Source organism: Tursiops truncatus, chromosome 20 (genome assembly GCF_011762595.2).
Source record: "Tursiops truncatus isolate mTurTru1 chromosome 20, mTurTru1.mat.Y, whole genome shotgun sequence".
In the NCBI taxonomy this organism is placed as follows: domain Eukaryota; kingdom Metazoa; phylum Chordata; class Mammalia; order Artiodactyla; family Delphinidae; genus Tursiops; species Tursiops truncatus.
In genome coordinates this window covers 19,665,839-19,681,107 of record NC_047053.1, presented here as the reverse complement: position 1 = coordinate 19,681,107, position 15,269 = coordinate 19,665,839, and the positions used below count along the sequence as shown (strand labels likewise).

The window sequence follows — 15,269 nt, the reverse complement described above, 5'->3', positions numbered from 1 at the left end:
TGTTCATTTTTCTCCCCAAAAGGGGTGACCTTTTTCAGTTGTGCTAACTTCTGTTGGAACAAGCCTGCCTAATTTAGACAGTGGTTCTCAAACTTTAATGAGGCTAGAAGCACCTAAGCACTGGTGTTTAACCTGTGTTAAAGGACAGGTTGCTGGGCCCCACCCCTAGAGTTTCTGAGTCAGTAGGTCTGAGATGGGCCTAAGCATGTTCATTTCTTACAAGGTTGAGGGTGGTGATGCTATTACTGCTGCTGGTCCAGAACCACACTTTGACAACTACTGACTTAGAGCAGTAGTTATTACTTTTTAACTTTCTGTCACCTAAAGATGATTACCCATTGCTGTTAGTAATGGTTGTGGCTCAGTTGCAGCTGGGGTTTCTGTCTGGGGTGAAGGCTGGCATGTGCAGTTTGAAAAGATTCTTTGTGGATGGTTAGACTCCTTCCCATCTTCTGTCTGTCTTCTACCAAAACTGAGAGACCTTCGAGTCAAAGGCCCAGAGAAGCAGATAAATTATTAAAGCTTTTTCCCCGGCATCTGTACTCACTGCAAATTGAAGTTCATGTGTGTAATCTATCATAGTAATTTTAATAGGCCCTACAAGGAACATATACCAGCCAGTAGTCTCGTGGTTCGGCAGGCAACTCTTTTTTTTTTAATTATTATTTTTAAAATTTTATTCTTTTTTTTTTAAATAGATTTGTTTCATTTATTTATTTTTGGCTGCATTGGGTCTTCCATTGCTATGCGCAGGCTTTCTCTAGTTGCCGCGAGCGGGGGCCACTCTTCATTGAGGTGCGAGGGCTTCTCATTGTGGTGGCTTCTCTTGTTGCAGAGCACAGGCTCTAGGCGCGCAGGCTTCAGTTGTGGTGCATGGGCTTAGTTGCTCTGCGGCACGTGGGATCTTCCTGGACCAGGGCTCAAACCCGTGTCCCCTGCATTGGCAGGTGGATTCTTAACCACTGCGCCACCAGGGAAGCCCTAGCATGCCACTCTTAATTGGTTGTGATCTGGCACAATTCTACTGTCTTGGCTCTTGCCTCAGTATGATAAATGATTCCCTAATTCCCTGGAAGTTGTAGCTTTTGGTGGAAGTAAAAAAGGATTTGGTCAGGAACCAGTTTTATTGCCATCAGTATGTTAGCGTGTACTTTAAGAAATACAGGTGATTATCTGGGCCAGAAACAAACCGGCAGTTTTTGATGCCAAAAAATGCAATTTGGAGATAGGAGGCTAGTGAGTTTTCAGTTGATGAAAACCTTTGACTGCTATTGTGTATATTGGCTGAGTTTTAACCTTTGTTTCTTAATCAAAATCAGAAAGACCTCATAGTAAGTCATATTTGGGAAAATATCACTTTGGAATTCATGGTGTGGAATAATGCAAATGCCTTTCACTTTACCTATTAAATTACATTTGCTTAGGTACAGCTCACTCTGCTTACTGCCATAGTGAAGCTGTTTCTCAGGAAACCATCAGAAACGCAGGAGCTGGTACAGCAGGTCTTGAGTTTGGCAACACAGGTAAGAAGTCTGAAAAAAGCATGGAGTTGATTTGTCTTGTTTTAAATTCTAGGAAATTGTGAAACTTCTTCCAAGAAGGTTCATTTGCAGAGATTTTAAACGGAAGGAGTGCAGTCTTTAGATTCTGTTATAAAAATAAAAACAGTGCCTCTTTTACATATTCTGCTGAATTAGAACTGGTTGTATGGCTTCTAAATGAATCGACTGACTCCAGTTTTAATGATAATTCATGAAAATTGAACTTAGACTCTTTAGTGTTAATGAAGGACATGACTTTGTGAAAATGACATTGAGTCTCACAGTATCTCCTTCTGGGGGACTTAATTTCAGCTTTCAAATGAAAGTACCCTGTAGAGATGGTAAATGCTTTGACAAATATCTCGTGTGCTGTTCTACCTTCTAGATAAGTTGCCTTTCTCTTTAAGTACTTTTAAAGTGCTAATGCTGCTTCCTTAATTATTTAGTATTTTTGGTCCTTTTAGGGAGGGTTCTGATTTCAGGAATGTGGCAACCAGCTGGATACACAGAAATCAAAGTAATTACTTTTTCTGACGTAACTAGTATAATGATCAGTCCATCATGATCCAGTAATGTTCTTAATTGAATTTGAGAACAGGCTGGCTTTAGCAGGCTGTCAAGAGTTATGATGTGCATTTACACATGGAATCTGATTCAGATATTCAATTTACCATTTTCCTCTTTCATCTCTTTATAGTTGTATACTAACAGCATTTGAACTCTTTTATAGTTCTTTAACCTAGCTCTGAGCTGTCATCTTTCCTTTTTTTTTTTTTGCTCTGGGGAGCTTTATTTCATATCAATAGTGAACACAATTGGAGGACTAAATATGGTAAATCCTGTAATTAATTAGTACGGTTGGGGTGTGCACTTAGTACACTTCTTGAAACCCAGTTCCAAACTGAGACCACAAATGTGAACCTTGAATAGTTGCCAATGCATCATCTGTTAAGTGGTCAAAGTGCATCATTTTGTACATGATAAATGCAAAGTTCTTCTTTCCTCTGACAGTATTTAATTTTAGAAATGCCAGGAATCCATTTTAAGGAAAAGAAGTTCGACGGGCAGATAAGGCATTTGAATACTTAATGGAATACTATAAAGCAGACAACATTATTAAATAAGTTGTTTATAGAATATGCTATACAACTCTGAAAAAAATACAGCCAAGAAAACTGCTAGAGTCAAAGACTACTTTCTGACACTTGATTCAAGTACAGATGTTTTACAATCAATGAACTCAAATGTGAAGAAGACCTGAACTAAAAATTAAGATAATTGTCGTGTCTAATTACTGATGCACGTAAATATTACTGAGAATTATCACTTGATTATCTTTTTAGGAGCAGTTGACCAACAGTAGTTGAGTTAAAGGATGTCAGAAAATTCACTTCACAGAAAATAGAGGTGTCCCACTCCACCCCTTTTACCTCTCAGTTTTCTCCATTTCTCCAACAAATTATGAATGAACTTTTTAATGTGCTATTGCCCCAAGTCTCTAAACCTTCACTTGACCCCATTATGGTTAGTGTGAAGACGCATCCATATGAGTATGTGGAGTCAAGGGCAGGCCATGGCTCACCATCTGTCCATGAAAAGTGGACTGGGAGGTTGTCCATCACTGATGAGGCATGTCTTGACACTAAGAGCAGAAATTGGTCATCTTCTGAATCAAAGTAGTTTAGGTTAGACGTTAATTTTCACGTTAATGTTTAATAGGTCATCTACAGGGGGCCATTTTGAATAGAAATTGCCCCTTCTTAATCATGTAGTGCTTATTACAGACTCTGTAGGGTGATTGCCATTAAATTAGCCATGTATTTGACTTCACCTTAGGGCCTTGAAGTTCATTTCTGTCTTTTGCTACAGGCCCTGGAGCCTCTCTCCTTTATATGAAAGAAAGAGCTCTGGGGGGTGCTGGGAAGATGGCGGAAGAGTAAGACGCGGAGATTGACTTCCTCCCCACAGATACACCAGAAATGCATCTACACGTGGAGCAACTCCTACAGAACACCTACTGAATGCTGGCAGAAGACCTCAGTCCTCCCAAAAGGCACGAAACTCCCCACGTACCTGGGTACGGCAAAAGAAATAAAGAAAAAACTGAGACAAAAGAATAGGGACGGCACCTGCACCAGTGGGAGGGAGCTGTGAAGGAGGAAAAGTTTCCACACTCTAGGAAGCCCCTTCGCTGGCGGAGACTGCGGGAGGCGGAGGGGGGAGCTTCGGAGCCACAGAGGAGAGCACAACAACAGGGGTGCGGCGGGCAAAGCAGGGAGATTCCCACACAGAGGATCGTTGCCGACCAGCACTCACCAGCCCAAGAGACTTGTCTGCACACCCGCCGGGTCGGGCGGGCGGGGCTGTGAGCTGAGGCTCGGGTTGGCGGCTTGAACATAGCCTGAAGGGGTTAGTGCACCACGGCTAGGCTAGCCGGTAGGGAGTCCGGGGAAAAGTCTGCACCTGCCTAAGAGGCAAGAGACTTTTTCTTCCCTTTTTGTTTCCTGGTGCGTGAGGAGAGGGGTTTAAGAGCACTGCTTAAAGGAGCTCCAGAGATGGGCGTGAGCCGTGGCTAAAAGCGCGAACTCCAGAGACGGGCGCGAGCTGCGGCTAAAAGCGCGGACCCCAAGAGACGGGAGCGAGCCACGGCTAAAAGCGCGGATCTTAGAGACGGGCGCGAGCCGCGGCTAAAATCACGGACCTCAGAGACGGGCGGGAGACGCTAAGGCTGCTGCTGCTGCCACCAAGGGGCCTGTGTGCGAATACAGGTCACTATCCACACCCCTCTTCCGGGGAGCCTGTGCAGCCCGCCACTGCCAGGTTCCCGGGATCCGGGGACAACTTCCCAGGGAGAACGCACGGCGGGCCTCAGGCTGGTGCAACGTCATGTCGGCCTCTGCCGCCGCAGGCCCGCCCCGCACGCCGTGCCCCTCCCTCCCCCCCCACCCCCGGCCTGAGTGCGCCAGAGCCCCCGAATCAGCGGCTCCTTTAACCCCGTCCTGTCTGAGCAAAAAACAGTCGCGCTCCAGCGACCTACACACAGAGGCAGGGCCAAATCCAAAGCTGAGCCCTTGTGAGCTGTGAGAACAAAGAAGAGAAAGGGAAATCTCTCCCAGCAGCCTCAGAAACAGCGGATTAAAGCTCCACAATCAACTTGATGTACCTGCATCTGTGGAATACATGAATAGACAACGAATCATCCCAAATTGAGGAGGTGGACTTCGAGAGCAATGTCTATGATTTTTTACCCTTTTCCTCTTTTTGTGAATGTGTATGCTTCTGTGTGAGATCTTGTCTGTATAGCTTTGCTTTCACCATTTGTCCTAGGGTTCTATCCGTCCATTGTTTTTTTTAAAATTTTCTTTCTTAATAATTAATTTTAATTTTAATAACTTTATTATACTTTACCTCCTTCCTTCCTTCCTTCCTTCCTTCCTTCCTTCCTTCCTTCCCTCCCTCCCTTCCCCCCTCCCTCCCTCCCTCCCTCCTTTAGACAACGAATTATCCCAAATTGAGGAGGTGGATTTTGAGAGCAAGATTTATGATTTTTTCCCCTTTACCTCTTTTTTGAGGGTGTATGTGTATGCTTCTGTGTAAGATTTTGTCTGTATAGCTTTGCTTCCAACATTTGTCCTAAGGTTCTATCCATCCCTTTTTTTAATCTAAATAATTATTTTTTTATTCAATAACTTTATTATACTTTATTTTATTTTATGTATCTTCTTTCTTTCTGTCTTTTTTCCTTCCTTCCCTCCTTCCTTCCTCCCTCCCTCCCTCCCTCCGTTCTTTCCTTCTTGCCTTCTTTCCTTCTTTTCTTCTTTCTTTCTTCCTTCCTTCCTTCCCTTCTTTCTTGCTTTCTTTCCTTCTTTCTTTCTTCAAACTTCTACTAATTCTCTCTACTTTTTCTCCCTTTTATTCTGAGCCATGTGGATGAAAGGCTCTTGGTGCTCCAGCCAGGAGTCAGGGCTCTGCTTCTGAGGTGGGAGAGCCAACTTCAGGACACTGGTCAACAAGAGACCTCCCAGCTCCACATAATATCAAATGCCAAAAATCTCCCAGAGACCTCCATCTTAACACCAGCACCCAGCTTCACTCAGTGACCAGCAACCTACGGTGCTGGACAACCTACGCCAAACAACTAGCAAAACAGGGACACAACCCCATCCATTAGCCTAAAATCATAATAAGTCCACAGACAACCCAAAACACGCCACCAGACGTGGACCTGCCCACTAGAGAGACAAGATCCAGCCTCATCCACCAGAACACAGGCACTAGTCCCCTCCACCAGGAAGCCTACACAACCCACTGAACCAACCTTAGCCGCTGGAGACAGATATCAAAAACAACGGGAACTACGAACCTGCAGCCTGCAAAAAGGAGACCCCAAACACAGTAATATAAGCAAAATGAAAAGACAGAAAAACACACAGCAGATGAAGGAGCAAGATAAAAACCCACCAGACCTAACAAATGAAGAGGAAATAGGCAGTCTACCTGAAAAAGAATTCAGAATAATGATAGTAAAGATGATCAAAATCTTGGAAATAGAATAGACAAAATGCAAGAAACATTTAACAAGGACCTAGAAGAACTAAAGATGAAACAAACAATGATGAACAACACAATAAATGAAATGAAAAATACTCTAGATGGGATCAATAGCAGAATAACTGAAGCAGAAGAACGGATAAGTGACCTGGAAGATAAAATAGTGGAAATAACTAATGCAGAGCAGAATAAAGAAAAAAGAATGAAAAGAACTGAGGACAGTCTCAGCGACCTCTGGGACAACATTAAACGCACCAACATTCGAATTATAGGGGTTCCAGAAGAAGAAGAGAAAAAGAAAGGGACTGAGAAAATATTTGAAGAGATTATAGTTGAAAACTTCCCTAATATGGGAAAGGAAATAGTTAATCAAGTCCAGGAAGCACAGAGAGTCCCATACAGGATAAATCCAAGGAGAAATACGACAAGACACATATTAATCAAACTGTCAAAAATTAAAAACAAAGAAAGCATATTAAAAGCAGCAAGGGAAAAACAACAAATAACACACAAGGGAATCCCCATAAGGTTAACAGCTGATCTCTCAGCAGAAACCCTGCAAGCCAGAGGGAGTGGCAGGACATACTGAAAGTGATGAAGGAGAAGAACCTGCAACCAAGATTACTCTACCCAGCAAGGATCTCATTCAGATTTGATGGAGAAATTAAAACCTTTACAGACAAGCAAATGCTGAGAGTTCAGCACCACCAAACCAGCTTTACAACAAATGCTAAAGGAACTTCTCTAGACAAGAAACACAAGAGAAGGAAAAGACCTATAATAACGAACCCAAAACAATTTAGAAAATGGGAATAGGAGCATACATATCGATAATTACCTTAAATGTGAATGGACTAAATGCTCCCACCAAAAGACACAGATTGGCTGAATGGATACAAAAATAAGACCCTTATATATGCTGTCTACAAGAGACCCACTTCACACCTAGAGACACATACAGACTGAAAGTAAGAGGATGTAAAAAGATATTCCATGCAAATGGAAACCAAAAGAAAGCTGGAGTAGCAATTCTCATATCAGACAAAATAGACTTTAAAATAAAGACTATTACAAGAGACAAAGAAGGACACTACATAATGATCAAGGGATCGATCCAAGAAGAAGATATAACAATTGTAAATATTTATGCACCTAACATAGGAGCACCTCAATACATAAGGCAAATACTAACAGCCATAAAAGGGGAAATTGACAGTAACACATTCATAGTAGGGGACTTTAACACCCCACTTTCACCAATGGACAGATCATCCAAAATGAAAATAAGGAAACACAAGCTTTAAATGATACATTAAACAAGATGGACTTAATTGATATTTATAGGACACTCCATCCAAAAACAACAGAATACACATGTTTCTCAAGTGCTCATGGAACATTCTCCAGGATAGATCATATCTTGGGTCACAAATCAAGCCTTGGTAAATTTAAGAAAATTGAAATTGTATCAAGTATCTTTTCTGACCACAACGCCATGAGACTAGATATCAATTACAGTAAAAGATCTGTAAAAAATACAAGCACATGGAGGCTAAACAATACACTACTTAATAATTAAGTGATCACTGAAGAAATCAAAGAGGAAATCAAAAAATACCTAGAGACAAATGACAATGGAGACACAACGACCCAAAATCTGTGGGATGCAGCAAAAGCAGTTCTACGGGGGAAGTTTATAGCAATACAAGCCCACCTTAAGAAGCAGGAAACATCTCGAATAAACAACCTAACCTTGCACCTCAAGCAATTAGAGAAAGAAGAACAAAAAATCCCCAAAGCTAGCAGAAGGAAAGAAATCATAAAAATCAGATCAGAAATAAATGAAAAAGAAATGAAGGAAACAATAGCAAAGATCAATAAAACTAAAAGCTGGTTCTTTGAGAAGATAAACAAAATAGATAAACCACTAGCCAGACTCATCAAGAAAAAAAGGGAGAAGACTCAAATCAATAGAATTAGAAATGAAAAAGGAGAGTTAACAACTAACACTGCAGAAATAAAGGAGATCATGAGAGATTACTACAAGCAACTCTATGCCAATAAAATAGACAATCTGGAAGAAATGGACAAATTCTTAGAAATGCACAACCTGCCAAGACTGAATCAGGAAGAAATAGAAAATATGAACAGACCAATCACAAGCACTGAAATTGAAACTGTGATTAAAAATCTTCCAACAAACAAAAGCCCAGGACCAGATGGCTTCACAGGCGAATTCTATCAAACATTTAGAGAAGAGCTAACACCTATCCTTCTCAAACTCTTCCAAAATATAGCAGAGGGAGGAACACTCCCAAACTCCTTCTACGAGGCCACCATCACCTTGATACCAAAACCAGACAAGGATGACACAAAGAAAGAAAACTACAGGCCAATATCACTGATGAACATAGATGCAAAAATCCTCAACAAAATACTAGCAAACAGAATCCAACAGCACATTAAAAGGATCATACACCATGATCAAGTGGGGTTTATTCCAGGAATGCAAGGATTCTTCAATATACGCAAATCTATCAATGTGATAAACCATATTAACAAACTGAAGGAGAAAAACCATATGATCATCTCAATAGATGCAGAGAAAGCTTTTGACAAAATTCAACACCCATTTATGATAAAAACCCTGCAGAAAGTAGGCATAGAGGGAACTTTCCTCAACATAATAAAGGCCATATATGACAAGCCCACAGCAAACATCATCCTCAATGGTGAAAAACTGAAAGCATTTCCACTAAGATCAGGAACAAGACAAGGTTGCCCACTCTCACCACTCTTATTCAACATAGTTTTGGAAGTTTTAGCCACAGCAATCAGAGAAGAAAAGGAAATAAAAGGAATCCAAATCGGAAAAGAAGTAGTAAAGCTGTCACTGTTTGCAGATGACATGATCCTATACATAGAGAATCCTAAAGATGCTACCAGAAAACTACTAGAGCTAATCAATGAATTTGGTAAAGTGGCAGGATACAAAATTAATGCACAGAAATCTCTGGCATGCCTATATACTAATGATGAAAAATCTGAAAGTGAAATCAAGAAACCACTCCCATTTACCATTGCAACAAAAAGAATAAAATATCTAGGAATAAACCTACCTAAGGAGACAAAAGATCTGTATGCAGAAAATTATAAGACACTGATGAAAGAAATTAAAGATGACACAAATAGATGGAGAGATATACCATGTTCTTGGATTGGAAGAATCAACATTGTGAAAATGACTCTACTACCGAAAGCAATCTATAGATTCAATGCAATCCCTATGAAACTACCACTGGCATTTTTCACAGAACTAGAACAAAAAATTTTGCAATTTGTATGGAAACACAAAAGACCCCGAATAGCCAAAGCAATCTTGAGAACGAAAGAAGGAACTGGAGGAATCAGGCTCCCAGACTTCAGACTATACTACAAAGCTACAGTTATCAAGACGGTATGGTACTGGCACAAAAACAGAAATATAGATCAATGGAACAGGATAGAAAGCCCAGAGATAAACCCACGCACATATGGTCACCTTATCTTTGACAAAGGAGGCAGAAATGTACAGTGGAGAAAGGACAGCCTATTCAATAAGTGGTGCTGGGAAAACTGGACAGCTACATGTAAAAGTATGAAATTAGATCACTCCTTAACACCATACACAAAAATAAGCTCAAAATGGATTAAAGACCTAAATGTAAGACCAGAAACTATCAAACTCTTAGAGGAAAACATAGGCAGAACACTCTATGACATAAATCACAGCAAGGTCCTTTTTGACCCACCTCCTAGAGAAATGGAAATAAAAACAAGAGTAAACAAATGGGACCTAATGAAACTCAAAAGCTTTTGCGCAGCAAAGGAAACCATAAACGAGACCAAAAGACAACCCTCAGAATGGGAGAAAATATTTGCAAATGAAGCAACTGACAAAGGATTGATCTCCAAAATTTATAAGCAGCTCATGCAGCTTAATAACAAAAAAACAAACAATCCAAAAATGGGCAGAAGACCTACATAGACATTTCTCCAAAGAAGATATACAGACTGCCAACAAACACATGAAAGAATGCTCAACATCACTAATCATGAGAGAAATGCAAATCAAAACTACAATGAGATATCATCTCACACCAGTCAGAATGGCCATCATCAAAAAATCTAGAAACAATAAATGCTGGAGAGGGTGTGGAGAAAAGGGAACCCTCTTACACTGTTGGTGGGAATGTAAATTGATACAGCCACTGTGGAGAACAGTATGGAGGTTCCTTAAAAAGCTACAAATAGAACTACCATATGACCCAGCAATCCCACTACTGGGCATATACCCTGAGAAAACCATAATTCAAAGAGTCATGTACCAAAATGTTCGTTGCAGCTCTATTTACAATAGCCCAGAGATGGAAACAACCTAAGTGTCCATCATCGGATGAATGGATAAAGAAGATGTGTTACATATATACAATGGAATATTACTCAGCCATAAAAAGAGACGAAATTGAGCTATTTGTAATGAGGTGGATAGACCTAGAGTCTGTCATACAGAGTGAAGTAAGTCAGAAAGAGAGAGACAAATACCGTATGCTAACACATATATATGGAATCTAAGAAAAAAAAATGTCATGAAAAACCTAGGGGTGAAACAGGAATAAAGACACAGACTTACTAGAGAATGCACTTGAGGCTATGGGGAGGGGGAAGGGTAAACGGTGACAAAGCGATAAAGAGGCATGGACATATATACACTACCAAACGTAAGGTAGATAGCTAGTGGGAAGCAGCCGCATAGCACAGGGAGATCAGCTCGGTGCTTTGTGACCGCCTGGAGGGGTGGGATAGGGAGGGTGGGAGGGAGGGAGACACAAGCGGGAAGAGATATGGGAACATATGTATATATATAACTGATTCATTTTGTTGTGAAGCTGAAACTAACATACCATTGTAAAGCAATTATACTCCAATAAAGATGTTAAAAAAAATAAATAAATAAAAAAAAGAAAAGAAAAAAAAAGTACAAACACATGGAGGCTAAACAATACACTACTTAATAATGAAGTGATCACTGAAGAAATCAAAGAGGAAATAAAAATTACCTAGAAACAAATGACAATGGAGACAAACGACCCAAAACCTATGGGATGCAGCAAAAGCAGTTCTAAGGGGGAAGTTTATAGCAATACAAGCCCAGCTTAAGAAGCAGGAAACATCTCGAATAAACAACCTAACCTTGCACCTCAAGCAATTAGAGAAAGAAGAACAAAAAAACCCAAAGCTAGCAGAAGGAAGGAAATCATAAAAATCAGATCAGAAATAAAGGAAAAAGAAATGAAGGAAACAATAGCAAAGATCAATAAAACTAAAAGCTGGTTCTTTGAGAAGATAAACAAAATAGATAAACCACTAGCCAGACTCATCATTATTTAGCATCTGACATTTGTGTTACTCTCACTGATAATAAATCCCAGGTTGGGGCTCTTTTTCTAGAGGATTTACGAGGAGGATGAAAGGCGGCCTTAAACCTAGCTATAAGAAGCACCATAGCATCCTTATTAACCATTTGTATAATTAGACTTAAAATTGGAAATACTAAGCATTTAGTATTTGTTCTCTAGTTTAGAAATATTGCCTAGCTTGTCAACACTGAAGTCAGTCTAGTGTAGATGTGATATACAGAGCAACAGCAGGAGGAAAAAGACATAATAGAGAAGTAACATTTTACTTTGCATTCTTTCCACTCTCCTTTTTCCATTGGTACTGCATATGGATTCTAGAGTGCCATTGCCCAGATTTGGTTTCCATGCATTTTACTACACCTTTTTAGAGTTTTGATTTAGGTTAGTGTCATTGGTGTCCCTCTAGTCTCAGCCTCACTTGATGTCATGCTCAGATTGAAATTCAAAAGGGGAAGGGGAAACTCCCTGTAAATGAAGCATATTTCGGCCCTTGGGAATAGTGCCTTCCAGGCTAAGCTAGGATTATTTTAATTTTGCCTTTCTGAGGGGCAGCACGCCTGGTTGCTTTCTGAACTCTCTGCCTGCTCTGAATTCTCTGCTTGCTCATCCAGCTCAGTGTGGGGGATCCCTGCTGCAGATAGTAAACCAGTTGTCCTTCGCAGGAGTCTTGTCTTTGTGTACACACCCATTACATAGAGTAACCAGAAATATGATTCAAAACTGAGCTATAGTGTTTTGGCACAACTTAGTAGCTTTGTTGTAAGGTTACTGCATTGGATATTATCCCCACAGACTTTTAATTGATTAAGAGATTATGTAACGTACTTGTTTACTAACATTACAGTAATACCTAGAAATGACAAATTTAAATAATGTAGAAAGATCAGGTGGAAAATTAAGTTTCCCTGTCCCCCCTTCCCCATAAGTAGCCACTATTAACTTTTTCTGTGTCCTCTCAGAAGAAAAAAAGATCGTGCATATACCTGTATGTTTGTATCCTTTAAATACTGTCAGTGGGATATACTGTTTTGCACCTTGTTTTTTCTCTACCACAGTCTTTTGAATGTCTGTATCCACTTTATTGATGTGTACCACAAAGTATTTAATCTTTCTCCTGGTGATGGACATTTAGATTATTCATCTAGTCCTATCCCCGCCCCCTTTTTTGTTATTATGATGTTACCATGAACATTCTTATTTATGTGTATCATGGTATATTTTTGTAAGCATATCTATAGGATAAACTTGGAATGTGCTTGATCATTTAAGCATTTAAAAATAGACATTACAGGGGCTTCCCTGGTGGAGCAGTGGTTGAGAGTCCGCCTGCCGATGCAGGGGACACGGGTTCATGCCCCGGTCCGGGGGGATCCCACATGCCGTGGAGCCACTAGGCCCGTGAGCCATGGCCTCTGAGCCTGCGCATCCGGAGCCTGTGCTCCACAGCGGGAGAGGTCACAGCAGTGAGAGGCCCGCGTACCACACACACAAAAAAAAACATTACAGGGACTTCCCCGTGGTCCAGTGGTAAAGAATTCGCCTTCCAATGCAGGGGTCGTAGGTTCGATCCTTGGTTGGGGAACTAAGATCCCATATGCCACCGGGCAACTAATCCCACACACCACAGCTACTGAGCCTGCATGCAACAACTACTGAGCCTGCGCACCTCAACTAGAGAGCCCATGTGCCACAAACTACAGAGCCCATGCTCTCTGGAGCCTGTGCTCCACAACGAGAGAGAGAAGTCAACACACCACAACTAGACAGAAGCCCACGTGCCACAGCGAAGAGCCTGCACAGCAACAAAAAGATCCTGCTTGCCGCAATGAAGATCCTTTGTGCTGCAACTAAGACCCAACGCAGACAAAAATAAAACAATAAATTATTTTTTTTAAATAAGACATTACCGGGGCTTCCCCGGTGGTGCAGTGGTTGAGAGTCCGCCTGCCGATGCAGGGGACGCGGGTTCGTGCCCCGGTCCGGGAAGATCCCACATGCCGCGGAGCGGCTGGGCCCATGAGCCATGGCCACTGAGCCTGTGCGTCCAGAGCCTGTGCTCCGCAATGGGAGAGGCCACAACAGTGAGAGGCCCGCGTACCGTAAAAATAAATAAATAAATAAGACATTACCAACTTACCCTCCAAAAAGGTGACATCAAATTATGTTCTCCAAAGCAGAATGTAATAGTGCCAGATTCCTTATATTCTCCTTCACTGAGCATTACTGACTTTTTGAATTTTTGACCCTCTGATAGATGAAAAATAGTATTTTGTACTATTAAATAGTGTCATTTTCTTCTTTTCTTTTTCCTTTTTTTCCTGTAATGTGGTTGAGTATATTCTCATGTTTACTAGCCACCCACTGACTAATGGGTATTCTGTCTTTAGTCAGGACAGTTCATGAATTCCTGTTGTTTTTTTATATGTGTGTGTGCGTGTGTGTGTGTGTGTGTGTGTGTGTGTGTGTGTAAACTGGTACACTCCAGGAGTATCACAGATTCTGGGGCCAGAGGGGGGTCACGAATGAATCATATAGAGAAAATAGGCATTCAGATTACTTAAATGACATCTGAATACTTACTATTTCCCAGAGACTATAACGAGAGTTAAAAATATACATAAGACATGGTCTTTGCCCTTAACACATTACTGATAATGAATTTGGTAATGATTATTAAAAGTCTTCAAATATTGTAAACATGCGATTTTCATTAGATCAGTTTTTTCCCCTTTTAAGCCTTTTACCAAAGCTACTAACCAAAGAAACCCCATGTTATGCTCATTGGAATTTCTCCTTTCGCCATGGCTACCCATAGACTATTTTGGGGCTTGTTTTTCTTGTTTGTTTTTGGCTTTGGTTTTGGGTTGGGATTTTGTTTTGTTTGGTTGGGGGTTTTTTGTTTGTTTTTTGATTTTTGGTGGGTTTTGGTTCTTAAATAGTTGAGAATGATCTCAAAATTCAGCAAATATGACTTTATCCAGAGCCTTTTGCATTTGGCTTGGTATTTATGGTATAAAAATCACCTTAGTTACCTAAGGAAGTGAAGTCTTAATTTCATCTTTATTCAGAAGCGTCCTGTCTGGTTTCATTGGGCTTTATACTGTGTTTCAGGTCTGGCTGCCTGCAGTAAAGGCTAAGGGCCTGGAGATTCCGGGAATACTTACTCACCGCCAAGGGCACATCTATATGGAAATGAACTTCACCAGCAAAGCTCTGCAGCACATGACAGACTTTGCAATTCAGTTTAACAAGAATAGGTAAGAAATCTGAGTTCCCCAGCTCGATCCTGACACAGCAGTGTACTTTGTGTCCAACAAGAGAGTGCTCTATTTAGCAGTGGGTAAAAACTCTCGTGTTGGCAGGTGTTTGATGTAGAGTGAGTGAAGGCTCTTGCACATTTGTTCAGTGGTCAGCTTCAACACTGGAGGCCCTAGGGAATTTTGCTGGGAAAACTCATCCATATGGAATAAGAAAACTGTCTTTGCCATTATAATCATAGCTTTTCTATAATGTTTTGTAAATGAAATCACGTAGTATGGAGTCTTTTGCATTTGGTTTCTTTCACTTAGCATAACGCTTTGAGATGTTTCAGCAGTCTGTTCTGTTTTACTGAGTAGGACTCCATCGATGCTTATACCGTGATTTGTTTACACTTTCACCAGTTGGTGGAACTGGGGGTTGTTTCCAGTTTTATCTTTTATGACTAAAGCGCCTGTGA

The 15,269-nt window shown here is 40.8% G+C and overlaps 1 protein-coding gene across 1 annotated transcript in view; it reads left to right on the top strand.

Annotated features, from left to right (window-relative positions):
• LOC109551719 (AP-2 complex subunit beta-like) overlaps nucleotides 1-15,269 on the top strand; it is a 104,604-nt gene that overhangs the window by 83,686 nt on the left and 5,649 nt on the right. The window contains 2 exon segments of the mRNA XM_073797712.1: nucleotides 1,425-1,523; nucleotides 14,663-14,808. Coding sequence (XP_073653813.1) covers nucleotides 1,425-1,523; nucleotides 14,663-14,808 — 245 coding nt within the window.